General features: G+C 51.0%; 1 protein-coding gene across 2 annotated transcripts in view; it reads right to left on the bottom strand.

The window, feature by feature from the left end:
- Nucleotides 1-24,373, bottom strand: part of GPC3 (glypican 3) — a 134,709-nt gene that overhangs the window by 16,175 nt on the left and 94,161 nt on the right. For both annotated transcript variants that reach the window (XM_061446230.1, XM_061446231.1), the window contains exon 7: nt 9,363-9,519. In XM_061446230.1, the coding sequence (XP_061302214.1) occupies nt 9,363-9,519 (157 nt within the window). The remainder of the gene's footprint in view (nt 1-9,362; nt 9,520-24,373) is intronic.

The raw sequence follows: 24,373 nt of genomic DNA, 5'->3' as shown, positions 1-24,373 counted from the left end.
AATGCCACTGAAGGCATTTTCTGAAGCAACAGAAGCTGATCAAGATGCCAGATTTCCATTCCCGCAGAAAAGGGGGAATGTGCTACTGCTCCAAAGCTGAACAAAGGCAAAACCCATCCAGATTTTGTGCTGGTTTGAACAACAAGGCAAGTTAACATACCACTGCAACAAAGTCAAATCAATCCACTTGCATTTCATCTTTTCCTGTGATATAACTAAAACCATAATCTGAAGCAGACCCTCAGACCAGAAGCTGTGTAGGAGTGAAGCAAACAGCGTTACCTTGTGGTATGGGCAGTCAGGCTGCAGGAGCAGGGAAAGATGTCTTAATTGATATCCGAAACAAAACAGGCCCATCCAAAAGCCCAGCGGCCTTCATTGCATCCCAGATCCAGCAGGGAGGTGCTCAGCAGAACAAAGTCTTCCCATCGGAGGGTTTCCAACCTGCCTTAAATGGTTGGGCCGGAGAACCTCATGTACCAAGGCTGAGAAACCTGGGGCTGCTCAGCCTGGAGAAGAGAAGCTGTGTGGAGAGCTCAGAGCAGCTTCCAGTGTCTGAAGGGGGCTACAAGGATGCTGGAGAGGGACTCTGCATCAGGGGCTGTAGGGACAGGACAAGGGGTGATGGGTTCAGACTGAAACAGGGGAAGTTCAGGTTGGAGATAAGGCAGAAGCTCTTCCCTGTGAGGGTGCTGAGGCGCTGGCACAGGGTGCCCAGAGAAGCTGTGGCTGCCCCATCCCTGGCAGTGTTCAAGGCCCCAGGATGGATGGTGCAGGCAGCCCACAGCCCCCCAGCAGCCACGGCTTGGGAAGGAGGACCCAGGACACCTCCTGCAGCACGCACCCGCGCAAGGGGTCAGGGATCGGCTGAGCTCCTCCTGGGAACGGGGGAGGCAGCACTCCATGGACACATCTGGTTCAGTTCATGTTACTGTGGCAGATGTGCGTGCACAGGTCAGGGCTAATGCACCGCAGTCGAGGAGAGCTTCTGCCTGCCGGTGATGAATCCCTTTCTGGAACACACAGAGCAGTGTTGACTCGGTAACCGATCGTGTCCTGGTAATACACTGACTGATGAGTGACCTGCAGGCCAGAGCCAAACACACACCATTTTCACTTCCAAAGCAAGGGGTGGGGAGCAGAGGGACGGAAATGTGGATTAAAAACACTGAGTCCTGAGAGATGTCTCTGGAGGAGCATCCTTCTCCCTCTTTCCGATAACTTTCTGGCAAGGACTGAAAAGACAGACTGCTTTCTGTACAGGTCTGTGTTTCCTTCTGCTGGAGACCATCACCCACTAGCACTGGGCTCCAGGATCAGGCCTGTGCACAAATCCAGCATGGTCTCTCCATTAATGTCATTTTGAGACACTCATCTCAGGGCGGGGGTCTCTTCCTCCAACAAGGCTACAACCCATGGCTTTCCAGGGAGCATCACTGTCTGGAGAGATGCAGACATCTTCCAGATATTAAGTTACAGCCTCATTTAATCAGGCTGGAGGAGTGTATGGACACGTACACTTATATTGATGGAAACGTGTAAAAACTCATTTTCAAGACTGCAATGCTGCTGTCTGCAGCAAGGAAGAACCTGTTGGATCCTGGGCAAGGAGACTGCTGTCCACTCAACCACATCTATGTAAACACCAGCTCCCCAGAGCCTTTGGTTGCTGCCATAATGCAATGCTGTAACTCGCCCTGCCAGGTCATTGCCGCAATGTCCTGTATAGGAAGAAACACATTGGTTCACATTTGAACAGGGGAATGGAGAGGGCAGGAGTTTTAAGGCAGCTCTGGAGAAGTTCAGCATTTCCCATCTGCTTTCCTTTAGGGTTCAAGAGTGCTCTGAGAGTTGTACCCAGAAGTGTTCCAGTGAGTGCTGGCTTCCATGATTCACCTGAAACACCATCTTTTCTTTAGGACATTTGCTTCAGGGCAAGATGCAGCCACAGTTGACATCCCATGGCACTTCCAGTGAGACAGGGCCACTTGATCCAATGTCAGTTGTGTCTGTTATTCACTTAGTTCTATTTCCCCAAACCACTTTTGGGGCGGACACATGTCAAGCTCATCCTGAGCCAAGCTGTGTTAAGTGGTCCTTGACGGACCTTAGTTCCTTGCTTTTGTCTTCTTGGGTCTTTGCATGTAGCCTTTGGGCGCACTCACTGTGTGATGTTCCTCCCGTTCAATCCCTGCCGTCGCCCATAGCCAAATCCCCAGCACCACGGTGGTGTGTGCCAAAGGATCCCAATCCTGCTGACCCCAGTCTGGTGTTCAGCTGGTGGCTGTCGTTTCTCAGTAGTACCACTGAGCAGCAGCTCAGTTATAGTGCTGGCCCGTGTCTGCTGCCCTTCAGTGGTGCCCAGGTGGTCTAAGACACCTGAAGTATAAGCAGATATAGAATCCCAGACTGGTTTGAGTTGGAAGGGGCCTCAAAGCCCATCCAGTTCCAACCCCTTGCCACGGGCAGGGACCCCTTCCACTAGAGCAGCTTGCTCCAAGCCCCTGTGTCCAACCTGGCCTTGAACACTGCCAGGGATGGGGCAGCCACAGCTTCTCTGGGCACCCTGTGGCAGTGGATGATGTCCCTGTGATGTTTTAGAGCTGAGTACTGGCACACCAACATCAGTGCTGGGCACATGCTCCAGGACCAGAACCCTCTCCCACAAGGCTGAGCAGGGCTGCACCCTACAGCCTCATTGATTACATCCCCGTAATCACTCTTATCAGCTTACCTGCAGTCAGGTATTAGTAAAAGCCAAGCCACTCATGAAAGGGGCACCCTGTCCTATGGGAAAAGTCAATCAACACACTATATTGTTATCAGGCTCACAGACAAACCTCTCTTTGTACAACAGCCTGTGCAGATAGGATGCCCCCACTATCAGTGTAAGGTTATCTTGTCAGTCCATTAGCAAGTAGCACCTGGGCTGCTCCTGTCTGAAATATTTCTTTATCATGGTCCCTTAAAAAGAAATCCAGTTCAACTATTTTGTCACAACAAAAAATGAAAAGCAGGTTTGTATCCAAGCTGGGAATTGTGTTTCCTGGCTCTGGAAGAATTCCCATGTTTTCAGCCACCGAAACCAGATTGATCATCCTTTAAAGATAACTGTGACTATCACTACTGCAACTGGGCAGATTTTTGCATGCTTGAAATTGGTTCGATGCGTTCAGTTGTGTAAAATGCTGCACTTGGTGACAATTGAAAGCTGCATCAGCTCCCAAATTACACTGTTAAAAGGATCTCCTTGATACACAAACTATTATTCAAACTCACAACCCAACTAGAGGGTAAACCCTTTGCCAGCAGGCTGGCATTATAAACATCTGGGACTGATAAGAAGCCACAGATTCTCAAAGGAGCAGAAGCATCATTCTGTCTGACCTTCAGTGTGTCTCCGACCCCTCAACCTCATCCAGTCACCCTATGCTGAGCCCGAGAACCAGCCTCATCTGCACTGATCTGGGCTTCCAAAAAGAGGACTTAAGCCAGTGTCTGCTCTCACTGGGAATGTGATGCACCTGACTTATAGAGATGAGGATATCTGGGATTTACATGCCCTCCAATGATCCTGCTTTAAAAGAACTTGCACATCATTCTTTGCTTTGGGTCAGAATGGACCCTAAAGATCCCAGATACAAATTGCTCAGAGGGACCTGAACCTGCAGCCTGTGAGCACAGCACTGGAAAAGCTGCTAAAAACAAGTAGAAATGGAAACCAGAAAACTAGGAGCATGGGATTAACATGCCCAGTGGCTTTCCTTGCTGATTTCATCGATGGGGGTTGCATGTGAGTAGCTTCTCTCAAAGTGCAAACATTATAACAGGTAAATTTCAGTTCTTCAGTTGTGGATTTACAGTTTCTTTGGAGCAAGTCACAGCACAGAAGTTACAAGAACCCTTCGCAATGTACACACGATGTGCAGTGCGAGGCCTGGAAGAGCCACAGCAGCACAAACAGCAGCGGAGGGATGCTGTGAACCAGCTCATCTCTGAAAGGCGCCGATGGTTTCCCAGTCTGTCAATAAAGAAACACTAAATCATTTCTGCTGACGTCAAAAGTGAATTAATGAACTCGCCACTCAATTAAGGGCTCCATCCAACTGCTTCATGTGACTCCCTCATCTTTTAGCTTGTATTTGCTCAGGGACAAAGAATTCTTGACTTCTGACCAACTCTTCACGAAAAGGAGACGTTTCAACAAACACAAACACTTGAAACAGAAACACAGGAATCAATTACTGCGTGGTTTTAGCTGGTACGATTCCGTCTCTTCCATCGGGATAATCTAGCTGACATTTGGCTTTGTCATTTTTCACCCTGGGACAGGATGACTGTCTTGTAAACAGCAGGTTTCTGCTATCCCTGCTTCAGTCAAGCATTCCAAACACCCTCTTTGGAAACAAACAACAAAAAGAGTTAAATGTAAAAGGCACTGCTACAAAAATGATAGGTTAAAGTCCCGAAGCTTTGAGTAAAACAGGAAAAAAAACGATGGAAAGATGCTGCATCAAACTGACACAGGAGCCAAGCACAGGGCACCGCTGCTGAAGGCTGAGCAGAGCCACACGCAATAGATATTGATGGTTTCCAGCAGGACAAGCCAAGCCTGCAGGCTGGGCAGTGGAAGGCACGCAGCCACGTGGCCTCGAGCCAGCCGAATCCACCCGGGAATGCGGGGAAGGACATTATCCACCCGTGGAAGGAGTGCTTGGGAAGTCAAGCAGGTATTTGAGAGCATCTCTCTCAGCAGCCAGAGGAACATCCCCACACCAGCACTACATGGAGCAGAGCACTGTCAGGAGACAGCCTGAAGCTATCTGCAGAGAAGTGATCACCACGATAAGGGCTGGGAAGACACAATCTTGTAAATGCTTTAACTGCTGTTGGTCTGTCCTCCAGCACATGCACAGAGTGAGCCCCAGCATACCCCGATCCCTGTCCCTCCATCCCTTGTCCCAAGCCTCTCTCCAGGTTTCCTGCAGCCCCTTCAGGCACTGGAGCTGCTCTCAGGTCTCCCCTTCAGGAGCCTTCTCTTGTCCAGGCTGACCCAGCCCAGCTCTCTCAGCCTGGCTCCAGAGCAGAGCTGCTCCAGCCCTCGCAGCATCCCCATGCCCTCCTCTGGACTCGCTCCAACAGCTCCACGTCCCTCCTGGAGGCTTCAGACCTGAATCGAGTACAGTAGAGGGGGGGTCTCACCAGAACTGAGGTCTCACAAGCCTTCAAGTTGGTGAGGGCACTCAAAAACCCCTGCCAAGAGGATAAGTCAGTGGCAGAGCAAGCCAGAAGCTATTAAGGAGTTACAGATCTGGGCACACCGAGGGACACCCTGTGCTCATCTTGACTTTCCTGCATCACCTGGGCATCGCTGGGTTGCTGGGAGGCAGCACAGAATCCCAGCCTACCCATCACACGGGCAGGGTGCAGGGAAACCCGGGGCTGCCGCTGGGGCTCGAACTACAAACTCCTTCTCTCCCTTAGAAATAACCAAGGGCGAGCAGAAAGGCAAAGCCAAGTGCAGGTTATGCAGCAGCAACAGCCAGGCAGGGGAGCTGTTTTACACACACAAACTTGCAGAGCCATCTTTATGTATTGCACACATCTATCTTTACATATCTCATGGGATGAGGCCAACTTCCCTTCCCAGGACAAGCTATTTCTACTTAATTCTGCCAAATCCAGCTGTTCCCAAGACAACTTTTGTTACTGCCTAACACAGATATTTTGGAAGGGTAAATCTTCCCCTTGTCCTCCCAACTCCCCCATGGTTGCTGACTGCTCACAACATTCCCTGGGTGATGCTCCAGTCACTAAAAAGGATCCTTTTCCTCCTGGCAAAGTCTGTGCGATGCCCAGGGGCACAGCATCCCCTCACAGGTGAGCTGGACCACATCACCTTTGCAACCCACCCCCCAAAAAGCCTGCATCTCCTCACCCCAGTGCCTGCTAGAGCCATCCACCCAGCACAGGAGCCTCACCAGCTTCATTTTCAGCCTTCCTGGCAATAAGCTTATTGGTTATAAGTGGCATCTGAGGGAAAACAGAGCTGAGCTAATTCATGGGTGGTTGGCTGAGGTTGCAGGGAAGTGCCAGCCACCCATGGCTCTTTGCTTTGGGTGCCTGATGCAGGACAACCAACATGGAATACATTTGCACTGATTCATAATTTGGGGGGGGGGGGGTAATGCTCTCATTTCTTCCCAGGCATGGTATGGCATGGCAAAAATATCTCTGTGTGGATGGATGGACACAGCTCTATTTTTAGAGCTGCAGGGTCCCGGTGCTCCATTGACAAACAGGATGTGCTCTTCTCTGAGCGGGGAGGTTTGCAGTCCATCCCCCCCTCTTATAACAAATATTATCTGCCTTCAAAATCCTTAATGTATTGCAGATGTGACAAACAATAAAAGACCTATCAGAAAAAAAAGCCTGCCATCTCCATGTTCCCCACTGGGGCAATGTAATAATGAATTTATTAGCATATAGGGCTCACCACCATATGTTTATAGTCACTCACAAACTTGGGACTTGACAGTTTACATGTTTAAATCATTAAAGTTTAAGTTGACTGTCCAGTTATTAGGGGCTCAGTAGAAATAGGAAACAAAGGTTACATTTTATACCACAGGCGATAAATCAAAACTAGGCTGTGTTCAAGACTGACTTTTTCCTTTCTTTTGCTCTTTTTCACCTCTACGTTTTCAAGACCTTTGAAGGGGACATCTCAGCGAGGCCAGGAAGGAGCAGCTGCTCGCAGTTAGCGCCTACACCAGGGAGCAGGAGCAATGCCCACTGCATCCAAGAGATGCAAAGACCTCAGAGGTGGCAAACACCAACTAGACTCAGTGCCACCTCAATGCACACACCTCTCATCCTCGCCAGGGCACCACCAAGTCCATCTGCAAGGCTTGGGAAACCCTTGGGACACCTCCCCACCACAGGACCAAGCTGAACAAAGCCTCTAAGAACAGGAAAGCAAAGCACCCAAACTGTGTTCCCCGACTGCAAACCTCTGAGGGTTGGCTGAGGCACTCAAACACGCTCAGAGGGGGCTTGGGGGTTTCACCGCTGCACTATGACACAGCCACCCAGCGATGTTCCTGCCTTAACACCGCAGAGCATCCAGTATGGATAAACCCAGGGAAGCAGCCACTCAATCCCAGCCACTCCCAGTCCTTGCTGCCTCTATTACTGGGTAACTACCTTGGGAAAGAGAGAGATAAAGCCACACTAAATGTAAAAGTTCATTTTGCAAACTCTTTCCAGATTTCCCAGCCTGGCATCCTTTCAAACCAGCATGCGAGCCTAAAATTTAGACTATGTGGGAAGGGGAGGGGGGAGCCGCGGAGTGGTTTCTGGTCCCTTTTATTTCGTGCTACGACATGATATGATGGGAAAAAAAAATTAATTGAAAACTACCCTTTTAAAGTAAAAAGAGACCTCATCCTCAAAAATGTTCAAAGTGAGTGTTTCCACACCATCAGCAACTTTTCCTGGGCTGGTTTCCAACATAAAACTTGAGCAGATTCACAGTTTATATCCAATACCAACCGAGTAGGATTCTGTCACTGTCAGATCAGCTTTGCCTTTCTGCTCTAAAGCAAGATGTGAAAACGGAGCCTGAGGGCATGGGCAAGTGAGGAAGCACCACAAAGTCTCCCTGGTTGCCTCCATGGTGCAGCTCTTGTCCTCTGGGGCCAGGCAGCCTAAAAGCTGTGCTGGACCAACCTCCTGCTCTCAGGAACCTGAAGGGAGCACAGGAACACAACGCCCCAAAGGCGCTGCTGCTTTCAAGTTAATATTTACCCATCCATAGTAAACACCCTGCCAGCAGAGCAGCGCAGGGAGAGCAAGTCCTCTTTCCTTACTACATGCTCACATACTGCAGTGACAAGAGAGGTCTAAATCGCTAGGCAGGCCGGTTGGTGGGGAGATCAATGCAGTGATTAAATGAGGCTACAGGAGACAGAAAAAGGCAGAAGGGATTAGAGACCCGGCTTCAGAGATCACCGAGGGTGTTATAGACAAGGCTGCAAGAGGAATCAGAAACACATTTAAAACAGCAGAAAGGTGTGACACAGAGATCATGGAAAATGAAACACGTATCTCTGCTCTCGGCTCAGGATGCTGGGGATCACCTGTATCTCTTTAGCATACACTTTGATATTTAGCTTTTGGATGAAATAAAGGACCTTTTATCCTTCTCTGAATTCTATATTTCTGTTTCAGACTGGGATTGGAGGGCTTAAAAAGTATTTTCTTTCCCTTACCCAATATTTGAATATATGTATTTGATATACTTTACATAATATGTAAATAATCTTCGATATGAAACTGGCATTTAATATTTCACCTCTCACTTCATTAAGGATATTTTAATTATCCCAGACCAATGGAAGCGAATTTATAAACATCTGTGCTTCGTTTAAGAGCCCAAATTTGCCTCTTAAACTTCAAAGCTGTAAAGCTGATTTTATCCAGGTTCAGTTGTCTGGTCTCTTGAAGAGCACAGTGTAGCAGCATTAATTGGGCCAGGCCTCCCCCCGCAGACCCACGTCCAGCAGACCCCGCTCATCCATGATGGACACAGCCTCTGACAGCCCAGGCTTGCTCATGTGAGCAAGATGCTGCTGCGATTCCCAGAGCCAGGAGTATGTGACAGCGGCTGGTGGGTCAGGGAGAAGGCACACACCAAGTGCACGTGTGACTGCTCAAGTTACAACCGGTCCTTCACTTTCTCCTCCTGGTGGGTGACCAGGGATTACCTTACTAACGGTGTAGCCATAGAATAATAGAACCACACAATGGCTTGTGTTGGAAGGGACCTCAAAGCTCCTCCAGCTCCAACCCCTGCCACGGGCAGGGACACCTTCCACTCGAGCAGCTTGCTCCAAGCCCCTGTGTCCAACCTGCCCTTGAACACTGCCAAGTACCTAAATCTGTCAAATGAGCCTTTGTTACCTGTAAAAAATGACCACAGGTTTCCAAAGCCTGGATATGAAACAACCATGGCTGCAGTCAAACAATCCTTACACCTTTCTGATGCCCTCCAGAAAGATGAAACGCTCATCTCTAAGCCCATGAGGGAGGGCAGCCATGGGAAGGAGAGAAGATGGTTGGCAGGTTTGTAACCTGTCTCAAACCCTCTGCCATGGGGTGCTCTAAACACAGCCCTGCAAAACCAACCAGGAAAAGCAGCAGCATTTGTCCTCCAGCACAACACTGAGCATCAACAGCCTCTGGGCCATGGCATCGGTGGTGCGTGCACTGAGCAGACCCCCGAGAGCAGCTCTCTGCACCATCACCAAGACCTACAGCCCGCATCGGGGCAGCCAGCGTGGGACCACCATCCCCATCACCTGCTAAGAACCGGAGCTGGTTCCTCACGCGCAGCTCTCCATCCCCGGAGCCTCCGCCACAGTCATCTTCATCATCGCAGTCTCCACTCTCCTCCTCCTCCTTCTCTGGGGTTTTACCTGGAGCTTTTCGGCGGGGCAAAGCCATCCCTTTGAGCAGCTGGAAGACAAGAGGTGCCAGTCATTCAACAGCCTCCATCCACCTCCCCTCCTGCTTCATCCCAGGGATTGGGTGACAAGAGGGGGCCAGCAGAGCCAGGACAGTGGGATAGGACCCCATGGTGCTCCATATGCCAAAGCACTGATGAGCTCAGGTTCATTCACAAAGTTGCACACAAAACCACAATGGAAGAAACAAAAGGAGGAGGAAAAAACACATTGAATAACTCTGCCTTTTGGTTTCTGCTCTGCAAGCACTGTGTGAGCTGGAGCACCTCTACCAGCGCTGCCAAAGCTCTGGACCTAGCTCCAAAAACAGGGCAGATGGGGCAAAACACAGTGGCAAGAGGAAACACGGGTGGGAGCCCCCCACACTGCCCCTTCACAGCATACAGAGGGATTAGGCACGTTTTAAGGCATCAGCTCCCTCTTCCCGCTGCCTCTTCCCATTTCACCGCTTCTGAAGGCAGGCGGCTATTTCACCACAAACCCAGCTCCACTTGGAAAAGCGTGAGTCAGGCAGTTAATATATGCTGAAAATTTCTTTCACTACCACTCTGCTATTAAAAACCTTCTCGAATTTAATCCCAGCATGGAAAAAAACCTAAAATAATGAAAAGGATAAGGAAGAGCAGATATTGCAAACTGGGAGCTTTCCGCATAGTGCAGGGGTTAGGGAGCTCCATCTCTCGCAGCAATACCCATGCCTTTCAAGGCATTTTTTAATATCTGGAATCTAGGTTATATTTTTAAACTATTAGCCTTAGAAAAGAGTTTCTCCAATCTTTAGCTGCTGAAGTTTATACAGCCTCAGAGGAATGCTTTCGGCATCTGGCTCGCCCTGTCCACAGCAATGTCCACATACCTCAGTGTTTATATTAGAGGAGCATAACGTAATGAGAACCAAATGGCTGGATGTGAGACCCCTCTGGGTTCCCCGCCTGTGGCAAACAATGTGGCAAACTTCTCCTTGGCATGCGCGACAACCACGCTGGGTCCTGCACCCGTGGTTGGGAGCAAAACGCAGCTCAGCTCCCCAAAACTCAGAGGGCCACGAGGATGAGCAGGGGCTGGAGCAGCTCCTGTATGGAGCCAGGCTGAGAACATTGGGGCTGTTCAGTCTGGAGAAGAGAAACTGCGGGGAGGCCTCAGAGCAGCTTCCAGTGTCTGAAGGGGCTACAAGGATGCTGGAGAGGGACTCTTCATTAGATACTGTAGTGATAGGACAAGGGGTGATGGGTTCAGACTGAAACAGGGGAAGTTCAGGTTAGATATAAGGAAGAAGTTCTTCTCTGTTCACATCACCAGCTCAAACTCATTGCCCCATTGCACCACTGCTCTAAAACCAAGCCTGTCGTGGCGGAAGGGGACCACAGCCGGTCAGCAGCAGGATGCTCACTCCTCTGCAGGATGCTCTGCAAGATGCTCACTCCTCTGTATCCAAGGCATGAAGCAAGCCAGCCGGGACCCCACTGTGCAGCTCAGCAGCACAACTTTCATTCCTTACCCAAAGCAGCAGAACAACTTTCTGGCAGAGAGAATTAAGCTTTGGGATATTTTCAGCTTTAATAAACTCAGCGGGTGGTGAGGGAAAATCAGGATTTTTCAATTGTGTGTTCTTCAGAATTAAAGTTACTGAGCATTTCTTGTGTTACTACTTTTTTCTTGGCATGCCATAAATTAGCAGCTTCATTTCTCCCCCTTGTAAAAACAATAAAACAGGAACTGTCTGAGGAATGCCGCATGGGCCCCGACTTGGGATGGAGTGAACGTGCCATCTCCATGCCATGTTGCTCCTTCCTTTTCCAGGACAAGGCTCCATCCTTAGCCACATGCTCCCTGGCTACTGACAACCACAGGGAGGTTCAATTGGCTCTGGGAGAAGAGAAGCCTGTGACACAAAACCTACTGGCACCGTTAGCAGGAGACCTGGTGTGTCGTGCAAATCCCACCCTGCTCCAGTGGTGCTTCCAGACCCAGGAATGCTGTTGGATGCCTCAACTTTGGCTGCAGCAGCAGCCACAGTCCTGCACATCGACCATTATACAACCTCCCCCATGGTCTGCACGCTTTATGGAATGATGTTTGGTGGACTGAACATAGATTGCCCATCCTTAAATAGCAAGCAGAGCTGGCTGTACCCTAACATTACCGTTTATTCATGTCCTGTGGTTTAAAGCCTATGGTAAGAGGCAGGAAAATACATAGTCTGGTGATCACTAAAGTAGTGTGTAACAGAGAGATAACTTTAACTTAATCACAGTTCATCCAGCCATAAGAATTTACAGTTGTATCTTCTACTCTTTGCTAAACCATAATGGCAAAAATACGCTGCAATGTACCCGATGTAAACTACAGCACTAAGTGTGGGAGTCCGAGTGCGCGCACGCATCTCTGAGGTGTCTGTAGGGCATTCGTCTCCCATCTCCCCAACCGCTACGGCAAGAAACTTCCTTTGCTCCTGACTACAAGCTCCAGTGGCTCAGCTACGCTATTTTGTGTTTGCATACAATCATAGAACCCCAGCCTGGTTTGGGTTGGAAGGGACCTCAAAGCTCCTCCAGCTCCAGCCCCTGCCACAGGCAGGGACCCCTTCCACTAGAGCAGCTTGCTCCAAGCCCCTGTGTCCAACCTGCCCTTGAGCACTGCCAGGGATGGGGCAGCCACAGCTTCTCTGGGCACCCTGTGCCAGCGCCTCAGCACCCTCACAGGGAAGAGCTTCTGCCTAAGAGCTCAGCTCAGTCTCCCCTCGGGCAGGTTAAAGCCATTCCCCTTGGCCTGTCCCTACAGGCCCTTGTCCAAAGCCCCTCTCCGGGTTTCCTGGAGCCCCTTTAGGCACTGGAGCTGCTCCAAGGTCTCCCTTATAGGTTTTATTTCCACCCAGGTAGGGTGGGCAGTGCCACAGTACCTCTGCTGCCACATCAGCCATCAGGGCATCGGTCCGAGGGACCCCAGGCAGCCCTGGCTGGTGTCCACACACATCTGTGTTGCTTGGCTTGTCCTGTGGTCTCCCTACAGCTTAAAACCCAAGGCAGACAGGAGCAGTGCACGGAGCCTTTCTGCAAGGGAAGCCCCCCAGGGCATCCCAACATGATTTACACCATTATTCATAACCATACAGTGACCAGACAAAAACAGATGCAGCAACGTGGGGGGATGACTCAGCTGGATTTGGATGGGCCACTGTATGTTGAAATCTTTATCACTCCTCATTCTTTACAACCACTTTACTCCGAGCTCACCATCCCACCAGCCACCTGGTCTTGTTTTCCCAATTTTAACATAAACACTGAGAGCTGCAACACACTTTTCATCATTAATCTCCTGTCTCTGAAAAGAAACCAACGTTGTGTTTCTTGGACTGTCGTTTCAGAGCTGTTCTCTCACTCCGGAGGCTACACCCATGGTATTGCAAATATCACTGTGAGCAAGACCCAAAACTGAGCCCACAAATTCAGATTGAATATCCACAGTGAGCTACAAGCACCGTGCTCCTTTAGGGCAGAAATCCTCCTTTTCAACATGCTTAAAAGTAAAGTTACTTTTCAACATACTCAAAGTAAAGAGAACAGGCAAACAGATTATTAAAGGGGAACAGAAGACTTCTAGAAAAGCATCTAATTCCTGCATGAGTTTAGGGGAGAAGGCTGAGTGATATTTGTAATCTTTTGGTGGACAGAGCTGTCATTTAATTTAGCTTGCCTGACTGAAAGAATTTAACAAGAAGTGTTCCATCGGGTTTTGCTGAAATTCCTCGCATGTTTTTAGTAAGCCCCTGGAATACGATCAAACCTAAAAAGCTGGAGAGGCTGGAGACTGAACTTGAAGCTAAAATAATAGTCAATATGCTTAATAATCAAATATTCCCATCCAGCAGAAAAAGTGCCTTAGTGCAGAAACTCCCCTGGACCCGCGGCGTGGGTCCATGTGCTGTTTGGCATCTTGAAGGGATGCTGAGTTGGGCTGCGAGGCTGAGTGGGGAACTCAAGCCAGCCATAAAACCCAGTCCCTGGCTCTGTTAGAAACCCCTCAAAACTCAACCAAACTCACCAGAACGACTGTGCACAACATTTGGGATGCCTTTCTTCAAGAGCCATGGCAAGAAGGAGTTTGAGAGGAGCAAAGGTGTTATTTCCCTTGCTTCACACGAGCCGCCTGCTCTGGCCACATGCTTCCAGGTACCTGACACAGACCCCACTGGCTCCTGACAGGTCAGGTTTTTCTGTTTTAAATTCCATCCTGCTGAAAACATTGGGTTTGGGGGCAAAAACCCTTAGCTCTTATGGGCAATCCTGACCTTGAAATCTGCAACACTGAGTAATTTATGGGTGGCTTTTAAATGAGGGCAGTATCATGGGGGACGTGCAGATTTTCACACGATGCTGTTGCCTGTTAACAGCTCATTACACTGTACAGAAGTATATTCCCATTATGAAATACAGCTGGGGCTGGTTTGCTCACAAAGGTCATTATCTGATCACAGGCAAGAATGGGGGGGGGAAAGGAACCCATTGCAAAAGGCTGAAGTTGGGGACTCTGGGCAAACTCATGTGTTTTGAATTTTGTGGCCTGATCACACACAAGCATGCAACAGCAGAATCGATTCTCTCCACTTCCTCTGCTTATGAGCCCTGGAAATAGCATGGAAAAAGTTATCTTTTATTAGGAAATACTTGATTATTTAAGCAACCCTTATAATAGGACTCACTGGTGCTGTCCCCTCTGCTTCCCTATCACCCAGCTCTCATTGATGCTGCCTCTGGACAGGGGCCTTGGTGCACAGGACCATGCCCTGGCAGAAACTCTTCGCAACATCAACAGCACCATTACCAAGCACTTCTTTCCAAGCTCCAGAGAACTTTCCCCTTCTTGAGCAGCCACAATTACAACGCCTGTTACAGAAAAACTCAATGTTCCTGGCAGCCAGCATCAAACACCATTTGAAAATGAGGAGATTTGAGACTTCTAAAAGTATCTGTAAATACCAGGAGCTGTACTTCTCTCTCTACACACACGTGCCCTTTCCTCCCTGCCCTTCTGACCACTTCATTAGCCCAAGGAGAGAAGAGTCCATTTTGGCACAAGGACACCCATACTGTGGTTTCCTTAACAGCCCTTCCACTTGGATGCACCTTGGCAGCACAAGACATGGCAGAGAAGAAACCTGTTCTTAATTGTACTCTGGTTTCAAGCTCAGCACAAGGAGTGATTGCTAATCAGATGTTAATAAAGCAGGAGCAGGCTTTGGAGCTGGAAAAGTCATTTCAGAGCTTGGAAAAACAACGAGTTGGGCACGTCAGCTGTTTTATCAGCTGCTCTAAAGGCAAATCCTGCACATCCCTGTGCTGAGGCTTGAGACATCACAGCTTTTGTACTGCTGAAGCTGCACTCATCAGACCAAGCCCTGGGTAGCACCTTCTACCTTCTAAGGCCAAGAAATCACCCAAGGATGTGCTCCCCATGCACCAGACTGGGGTCACTCCTGCTCTGGGGCTCCACAACAGCCCATGGTGAAGGGTGACCAAAGGGGTGAACCATAGAACCCCAGCCTGGTTTGGGTTGGAAGGGACCTTAAAGCTCCTCCAGCTCCAACCCCTGCCATGGGCAGGGACCCCTTCCACTAGAGCAGCTTGCTCCAAGCCCCTGTGTCCAACCTGCCCTTGAACACTGCCAGGGATGGGGCAGCCACAGCTTCTCTGGGCACCCTGTGCCAGCGCCTCAGCACCCTCACAGGGAAGAGCTTCTGCCTAAGAGCTCATCTCAGTCTCCCCTCGGGCAGGTTAAAGCCATTCCCCTTGGCCTGTCCCTACAGGCCCTTGTCCAAAACCCCTCTCCAGTTTTCCTGTAGTTCCTTCAGGCACTGGAAGCTGCTCTTGGCACTCATAATACCATCTCCTGGAGCAGGAAAAGTCCTTCCTGCGCATCTCTCGGGGTCTACCAGCACAGCAGGACCCCCTTTACTTCTTCACAAGCTCCAGAGGAGATGCTCTCAGCTGCCTGTAAATCAGTTTTCCTGGTCACTCTCCGGATAGCACAAAGAAGCTGGTGACAGCAGTGAATTATTGGCCCAAGGGTGGCCCTACTTCAGGGATCATCAGCTTAGGTCCAGATTAGCTATCAAAGCTGACACCACCCCAGTGGGTAAAGGAAGACAGATAAAGACCCCTCAGTGCTGGCAGTGATTAAAACGAGCCTGCCCTGGCCAGTAAATCTCTCTCAGCAGCAGAAGGGGCTGCCAGGCCGTTATGAATCGCTCTGCTTTGGCGACAGGAGGCCGATGCCCGGGACAGGATGTGGATGTGGATACAGAGGTTAAGCCCTCCCTGGCACTGAGCAGGCAGAGGGACGGCTCCTCTTGCTGTCCCCAGGCAGGGGAGCGTCACTTCCCCGACCCGAACAAATGCTCATTCATCACAGGGCACATGCGAAAAAGAGATTACTCAGGCTTTGGGATCAGCTCCTTCACCTTAGAGCCGGTTCCTTCCCCTTCCACCCCACAGCTATTTCTGACTTGTTTTTGTGCTGTGGTAGGAAGGAACGGGCTGGGGTGAGTGCCAAGCAGGGCTGGGGACCTGGGCAGTCCCCATCTGCTTCTGGCTCGTCCCCTGAGCCCCACAGCCATGCTGATGCTGGAGAAATGCCACCGGTCTCTGAGCTGCTACAGCTCCTTCTCCTCCTTTGCATTTCTGAGGCCAAGCTATCACCAGTCCGTCAGCATCTCTTCCTACACCACCATCCACCTCCATCAAACGCAGACACCCCTCAAACGCCAAAACCAGTTAAACCCATCATAGATTAAGCCACTAAACCAAGAAAGTCACCAGGAGAGCTGTCCCCACCAGGCACATCCATGCCTGTTGATGGTGGAAAAGGCATCGCAAAGATGCTCCCTTCCTTGCTACCTGCAAGGCCTGTCTGCCTTGACCCCTTTCCACCCCATTTCCTCACTGGCATTGTATCCCTGCTCCTTCTCCCCACAGTTTCCCAGTCACCTACCAGCAGCCCCAGCTGCTTTCCCCTCTCCTTTCCAACTGCTCTGCATCACCAGACAGGAGAACCTGGACCTATCTCTCCACTTGTCAAGCAGCCACCCCTGGGGTGTTGGCAGATGAGTGAAGGAGGGGCGTGGGAGCCTACATGGGCCAGGACCCATCACTGCTGTTATCCATATTTTCCATATTTTGTTTCGTTACATTGGAGCAGAGCCCTGCTTTGCCATCCAAACACTGCTCAGGAAGGCCCAAAGCGCACGTCACCAGAAGATAAAACATGAGACAACAAGCAAAACAGGAGCACAAGGAACAAGAAGACAACATGGGTAGAGGTGGAGCAATCAACCACCTCACTGCCATCACATCCTTCAGGCATTTGAGCAGGGACAGCCTAGAAGGAAGGTGCCCTGAATGCAAGAGTGTCCAGGAGGTCATGTAAGCATCATAGAATGGTTTGGGTTGAAGGGACCTCAAAGCTCCTCCAGCTCCAACCCCTGCCACGGGCAGGGACCCCTTCCACTAGAGCAGCTTGCTCCAAGCCCCTGTGTCCAACCTGCCCTTGAACACTGCCAGGGATGGGGCAGCCACAGCTTCTCTGGGCACCCTGTGCCAGCGCCTCAACATCCTCTCACACCACCTCGAGCCATTTACTGAGAAAGCCCCACAGCCCAGCGTGCCAGGGGAGCACAGCAGCGAGTGGGTCCCTGCAGCCTCCAGGCTCAGCCCAGCCCGTGTTGGAGCCCTGGGACACTTACTCTTGGCTCAGGCTCCGGCACACGTGGCCACTCGCCGGCTGTCAGCGGCGGCTGCCTGCGAGACAAACATCTTGGCCTTGGCACCAGGTAGCGAACAGCAAGCAGAGGGCTGGGCAGGAAGGATCTTTTTCCCCCCTTCTCCTTCTGCCGCACAAATGAGAGGCAAATCTGTCCCAGCCGCTTCCCTCCTTCCCTAAGAGCTCCCAGCAGAGAGGGACTTCTCCAGCCATGTGTTTTCGTGCGCCTTCAACAGAGGTTCCTGCCTGAGCAGCAGCGCCCATCACTCTCTGTGCTCTCAGGGCTGCTCTTTCCCCCTTTACTTCCGCATTCACTTCACCCCAAGACACTGGGATCCCAAAAAGCAGCGTCAAGCACTTCTGCTGAGTGTCCCCAGCTCCACAGAGCTGTCACAGGGGACTGAACAACTGCTTCCTAAGCCAGTCACCCCTTATCAGACCAGACAAACCCAGTGCTAGGCTGATTACTGAGACACCGATATCACCAGGGACTTCATCAGGCAGGAGGAGGCGAGCACCCCCCAAACCTGTCAGCCAGGAAGGGGTGAGCAGTCCCTGAGGACCCATGGCCACCTCACTGGGGCAGGTTGTACCCAGCTGAGCCCTGGGTGTTCTCCATGGGATCTGAGGGGTGCCAGAGGCTTCCAGCATCCCATGGCCACCTCTGGCACCCAACAGCCACTGCTCCCCCCTGCACGGAGAGCAGAACCAGGGTCTGATCTACAGGCAGGATGAGACTGGTGCTGCTGGGGAGGGTGCCCAGCTGGAGCAGGGAGAGATGAGCCGCAGGCTCTGCTGCCACAGGTACTTATGCACTTCAAACAGACATTCAGCTGAGACAGGTCAGACCAGGAGCAAGCCTGGAATGGGGTCTGTCCAGCTTCGTGGTCCCTAATGATCAGCTGATGGCTGGGCTGGCTCCTGGGCAAGGTCACAGCTTTCCTCTGCATTCAGAGTGGCTGCTGCCTGCTAAAACCCAAACAGGAGAGACTTCAACTTCCCAGACACAGCTTTTCCAGGGTCAATACCGGCACCTAGGAGGGATATACAAACTGGATAAGGAAATACTCAGGCTCCAGCACGGGCAATGCTCATACACCAGGGTAAACCCCATCACTGGTACGCACTGCATCCCACAGAAACAGACCCTGCAACCTCAGGTCTGCAGAGCTGGAGGCAGGAGGAGCCCTGCCCGGCGTGGTTCTCCCACACAGATCAGCAGGCACCAACCGAGCAGCTGAAGCTGCTCAGGGTTTAAATTAGGTTTGAAGCTGGTGACTTTACACCCTCCCCCAGTGAGAGCCAACACTCCCAGAGGAATCATAGAATCATAGAATAGTCAGGGTTGGAAAGGACCTTAAGATCATCCAGTTCCAACCCCCCTGCCATGGGCAGGGACACCTCACACTAAACCATGGCACCCAAGGCTTCATCCAACCTGGTCTTGAACACTGCCAGGGATGGAGCATTCACAACCTCCCTGGGCAACCCATTCCAGTGCCTCACCACCCTAACAGGAAAGAATTTCCTCCTTATATCCAATCTAAACTTCCCCTGTTTCAGTTTTAACCCATTACCCCTTGTCCTGTCACTACAGTCCCTAATGAAGAGTCCCTCCCCAGCATCCCTATAGGCCCCCTTCAGATACTGGAAGCTGCTCTGAGGTCTCCATGCAGCCTTCTCTTCTCCAGGCTGAACAGCCCCAACTTCCTCAGCCTGTCTTCATACAGGAGGTGCTCCAGTCCCTGAGCATCCTCGTGGCCTCCTCTGGACTTGTTCCAACAGTTCCATGTCCTTTTTATGTTGAGGACATCAGAACTGCACACAATGCTCCAGGTGAGGTCTCACAAGAGCAGAGCAGAGGGGCAGGATCACCTCCTTTGACCTGCTGGTCACGCTCCTTTTAATGCAGCCCAGGACACGGTTGGTTTCTGGGCTGTGAATGCACACTGAAGCCGGCTCATGTTCATTTTCTCATCCACCAACACCCCCAAGTCCTTCTCCACAGGGCTGCTCTGAATCTCTTCTCTGCCCAACCTGTAGCTGTGCCTGGGATTGCTCCGACCCAGCTGTAGGACCTTGCACTTGGCATGGTTAAACTCCATGAGGTTGGCATCAGCCCACCTCACAAGCATGTCAAGGTCCCTCTGCATGCCCTGAAAGACACCTACAAGTGCACATAAAGGTCAGCAAACTCCTTCCCTGCTCGTAGGCAGGAGGCATTCGAGGGGTCCTGCCAAAAAGACAACTTCCTGCCCATCACAGTGGTTCTCGGTGGCTCCAGTACCCGTCCTCTGCCTCCTGCCTCCCAGCTCCGCCGCTGAGTGTGCTTCCCCAGAGAGCATCTTCTCACACGTGTCCTCAGAAAGGCCAGCCAAGCACATTTACTGCTTTTCAATATTGCTCCCTTACAATGCAGTGCAGTGAGGCCACAGGCAATAAACACTGCAGCAACCGAACCTTCCCTGTCTGCTCGCAGCTTTATGTGCTGCGACGGCCGTCTCCTGCAGCACGTGCTCCAGCAGCAAGAGCACTCAAACACAGGTCAGCCTTTGGAATGAGCCATGTGTCAAAACCAAGCTAAGAAGTTTAAGGAGCAGCAGCATTACCTGAGAGAACCCTCCTGAGCCATGGGGGTTATTTACATCTGCCCCAATGCAGTCGGAGCAGTGCCACTGCGTGGGGAGCGGGTTTGCCAGCAGAAACCTGCCTGATTCCAGCCTTCTGCTTCGTCAGCAGGCACAGCACGAGGAGGGGGATTACAAATTGTTCACTGCCTAAAACGGACAAAACCTCCTGCACTTTCTGACAGCAGCACAGCGGGGATGAAAGCTGCAGCGTCTGCATTGCCCACTGCCTCTAGAGCATCAGGAGAGGGACCAGAGGCAGCCTCGGCTCCTCACCAAGCCAAGCCAGTGCTTTCTAAACACGGACAACCCTTTCCCAGAGCAGGGCTGCTCACTGGGTGTAGGGCACAGAACCCCAGCCTGGTTTGTGTTGGAAGGGACCTTAAAGCTCCTTCAGTTCCAACCCCTGCCACAAGCAGGGACACCTTCCACTAGAGCAGCTTGCTCCAAGCCCCTGTGTCCAACCTGGCCTTGAACACTGCCAGGGATGGGGCAGCCACAGCTTCTCTGGGCACCCTGTGCCAGCGCCTCAGCACCCTCACAGGGAAGAGCTTCTGCCTAAGAGCTCATCTCAGTCTCCCCTCGGGCAGGTTAAAGCCATTCCCCTTGGCCTGGCCCTACAGGCCCTTGTCCAAAGCCCCTCTTCACGTTTCTTTAGCCCAGACAGCTAATGTCTTTCTGCACACAGTAGTAAGACACCTTACACTGCCCTCTCCATCAAAGGGATGCCAAACCAGTGAGTGCTTTCCATTCCTTCAATACAAGATATACACAAACCCATAGCAGGCTGAGCAGCCAGGATCTGGAAGGACTCCTCCACTACCCATGCCCGGCTGGTGTTGGGGACTAGATACACATTAATGCCTCTGGGAGAAGAAAATGCCCTAAGCGCACCTTCATCCCACTGCAGACAGAATGATTTGAAGTGGCAGAATTGCCCAGGTCCAACCTTCCCAGCACATGGAGCAGCTTGGGATGGAGTGGGAATCTCACAGGCATCCCAGCAACGCTCCTGAAGCAAAGGCTGGGAAGGCAGCGCTGACCTCTGGCTGGAGCTGGCCCTCCCTGCCCACAGCAGGTTCCAGCACTGCTTTTTCCTCCCTTCCCCTGAGAACGTCATCCCTATGCTGTTGCATCAGCCTGGAATCCTAAGGAACATTATTATTGTTAACCAGGCTTCTTTTCAGGAACAAAAGCAATCAGAGTTGTCCTGCGCCCAAGAAGACCACAGGTTACTTGCCAGGCCTGCTCTAGAGGATGGAGATCAGCTCCCTGAACCCCAGTCCCCTCCCAGTCTGGACCACAGGTGATGTAAGTCAAATTTTGGAGCAAAAATCCGCATGAATGAGAAACCCATCAATGACCCCACTAATGCCAGGGATCGCTGCATGGCTTTTACTGGCACCATCAGGGAGGACACCTCCCTCGGACCTCTACTGATGGAGTCACCAACCTCAATCACAGCAGATGTGAGTAACAAGGCCCAGAATAACTGTAATTAACTGTTACCTTGGTATCAACAGCTCCACTTACACCGTGCTTTGCTGCACAAGGATTCCTCCAGGTTTGTTTCCTCCACAACAGGATAAACTCCAGCGCTGGTACCGGATGTCTGGTGTTTGTTTTAAAGCACCGCTGTGCATCAGCTGCATGTTTTGAACACAAAAGCCAATGAATCCCCGTTAAAGGTAGGGGTTTTTCCCAGCTGATTTCCACGGCATTGTTTGGATCTGCTCCCTGCAGGACACACCTGAGGCACCTGAATCCCTGCTGGCTCTGAAGCCACGGGGGCAAAGATGAATCCCTTCTCCTGCACAAGACTGCAGGAAGCAGGGAATTCCAGGGAAGAAGAGGGTCAGGCAGGACCATAAGGTAAAACAGGCGAGAAACTTCAGCCCAGATTACAGCTCGGTTTGAAAACACACAAACACGCTGGGTCCCATTAACCTCTGGCTGTCAAAGAAACCTCATTGCGGGTGACCTGCAGATACCGTGCTCCCACAGCAACCCCGACAAAGCCGGCGGGTTTGCAGATGTGGTCCTGACGGGCGACAGCTGGCATGGGCACACCTGCAGCACTGGGTGCAGTTCTGGTGTCCTCAACATAAGAACATGGAGCTGCTGGAATGAGTCCAGAGGAGGCCATGAAGATGATCAGGGGCTGGAGCAGCTCCTGTATGGAAACAGGCTGAGAACACTGGGGCTGTTCAGCCTGGAAAAGAGCAGCTTCCAGTGTCTAATGGGGCTACAAGGATGCTGGAGAGGGACTCTTCATCAGGGACTGGACTGATAGGACAAGGGGTGATGGGTTCAAACTGAAACAGGGGAAGTTCAGGTTAGATCTAAGGCAGAAGCTCTTCCCTGTGAGGGTGCTGAGGCGCTGGCACAGGGTGCCCAGAGAAGCTGTGGCTGCCCCATCCCTGGCAGTGTTCAAGGCCAGGTTGGACACAGGGGCTTGGAGCAAGCTGCTCTAGTGGAAGGGGTCCCTGCCTGTGGCAGGGGGTTGGAGCTGGAGGAGCTTTGAGGTCCCTTCCAACCCAAACCATTCCATAATTCTATGATTCTCAGAGGAAAGGAGGAGGTTGGGTTTAAAAAGCAACCTGACAGTCAGATATGTTCAAATTTAACGATGCTGTCGTTACACAGGGTCCCATTCCCCCTGATTTAACTGGCCTGGCAAAATCCTGGAATTGCCACTTGCACGCAGAGTGGGAAAGCATTTACCTGGCGTGTTACCGAGAGCTGAGGCACGGCTCAAAAGAATGAGGGAGTTAATCTTTAAATACCAGGCCTAGACTTGGTGGAGCTGTAGATTATTTGGTGTAGTAAAAGAAGAATTAGCTGATCCATTCCAAAATGCGTTTATCATTAAAGTAAAACTCTTCTGTCATTTTAGTTAATAGCCTTAGTAAGAAATAATTGCAATGTCTGGTTGCTTTCAACAGCGTGTGGTTTTAATATTCTAATTGTTACAAACTGTTTAATAATGTTCACAAAAGGCGTTCCCAAGTAGTTATTGTCTTTATGAACATTTCTTTTGAGGAGCTGGTGAATTCTATTGCAGCTCTGCAGCACTCCAGCCATGGCAGTGTTAACTGACTGATTTAAAAGGGGGGAACATAACAAAAAACAACTTGTTTTGGTGCAATGGAAGGGTTGCATTTTCAAGTGTTAAGTGTTGTGCATCACTTGGTTTAACAATCTGGCAGCTTGTGCGTTTTTCCCATTATGATGCCACTTCATCTGGTCAGGAAGCTGAAATACAGTGGGAGTAATAAAGCTCACAGAGCCTAGCAGGGCACAGAGGAACAGTATCCCACCAAATCCCTCAAAGTCACGGAGCTTGCTGAAGGGGAAATACAGTCCTGAAACCTCCCCAGCTCCCCAGGGTCTCCCATAATGAACTTAATAGTTTTCCCTGCTTTGAGCTGCCTGGGACAGGGGCTGGCGAAGCAGCTCCCGGGGACCCCACATCTCCCCCCATGGGAGCTGCCCCGTGCCCAGGGAGCACCGGCTGCACTGCTGGGGCAGCCCATTCCCAGGTTCCCTGTGTGCCATGAGTGGGATCCGGATCCCACCCCGAGCATCATCGCCCGTGGTGGGGTTAGACCCCCGTCGCCGGTCCCTGATGCTCCATCACACTCTATTTAGAGCAGAGGAGCTGTGAGAGGCTGAGGCACAAGGGCACCGCGCCGTTCCCAGCCCTATCTTGTTTAGATTTGATTCCATCAAGTTGTGGCCTTTTGGCCTTTTTCCAAATTAACTTCTGGGTGACCTCCAGCCTGCCCTCTCCCAGCGGCCAGGCCGCAGGGAAACAGCCCATTAAACCTACAAACAAATATAGGACACATGGGTTGATCAAACCAGCTCCAAGCGCCTATTTAAACACCAGGGCTCGCTTTTCTGTAAGCTTCCAGCCCATTTTGTCCTTGGGCATTTGCACCTCTGGGCCTCCTTTGTCTTTTCTGCTTCCTTGCCGCTAAAGCTCCGTGGTTTATGCCTTGTAAAAGGTCTAAGTTTTGTTCTCATCCCCCTGTAAACCCCACAAAGAAGGACACGAGGCTCTTTCACACAGGGCTCACCACAGGACCCGGGTCTTTACACCGAGCACGTGAAGAAAGGCAGCGAGATCCTGCTTGGGGAGCAGCTGTAATGCTCCAAGAAATCGTGCGTTCCCCTTATTTCCAAGGAAATAAATCAAATGGGGTTTCTCAGGGTCTGGGAAGGCACATTGCCTGCATTCCAATCCCCAAAAGGGTTCTTTTTCTTCAAGAGCTTATATGGTAGTTAGATTTCTGGCTAGCGAATATGCAATATGATAAAAACACAGTCCCTATACGGGGCAATAAATTACAGACTGTTTGATGTGGAAACCAAGGAACTGTCAAACTCCAGTGTATCTGAAATATTCTAAATGAGCCCTTAACTCGAGTGTCTGGAAATGTACAATATGTTTCCAGGCCC

Source organism: Pezoporus flaviventris, unplaced genomic scaffold (assembly GCF_033815535.1).
Source record: "Pezoporus flaviventris isolate CSIRO_AGI_PZ_B2104156 unplaced genomic scaffold, CSIRO_AGI_Pfla_v1 ptg000005l, whole genome shotgun sequence".
In the NCBI taxonomy this organism is placed as follows: Eukaryota; Metazoa; Chordata; class Aves; order Psittaciformes; family Psittacidae; genus Pezoporus; species Pezoporus flaviventris.
The sequence above is the reverse complement of the archived record's forward strand: the minus strand, read 5'-3'. Positions and strand labels throughout refer to the sequence as shown.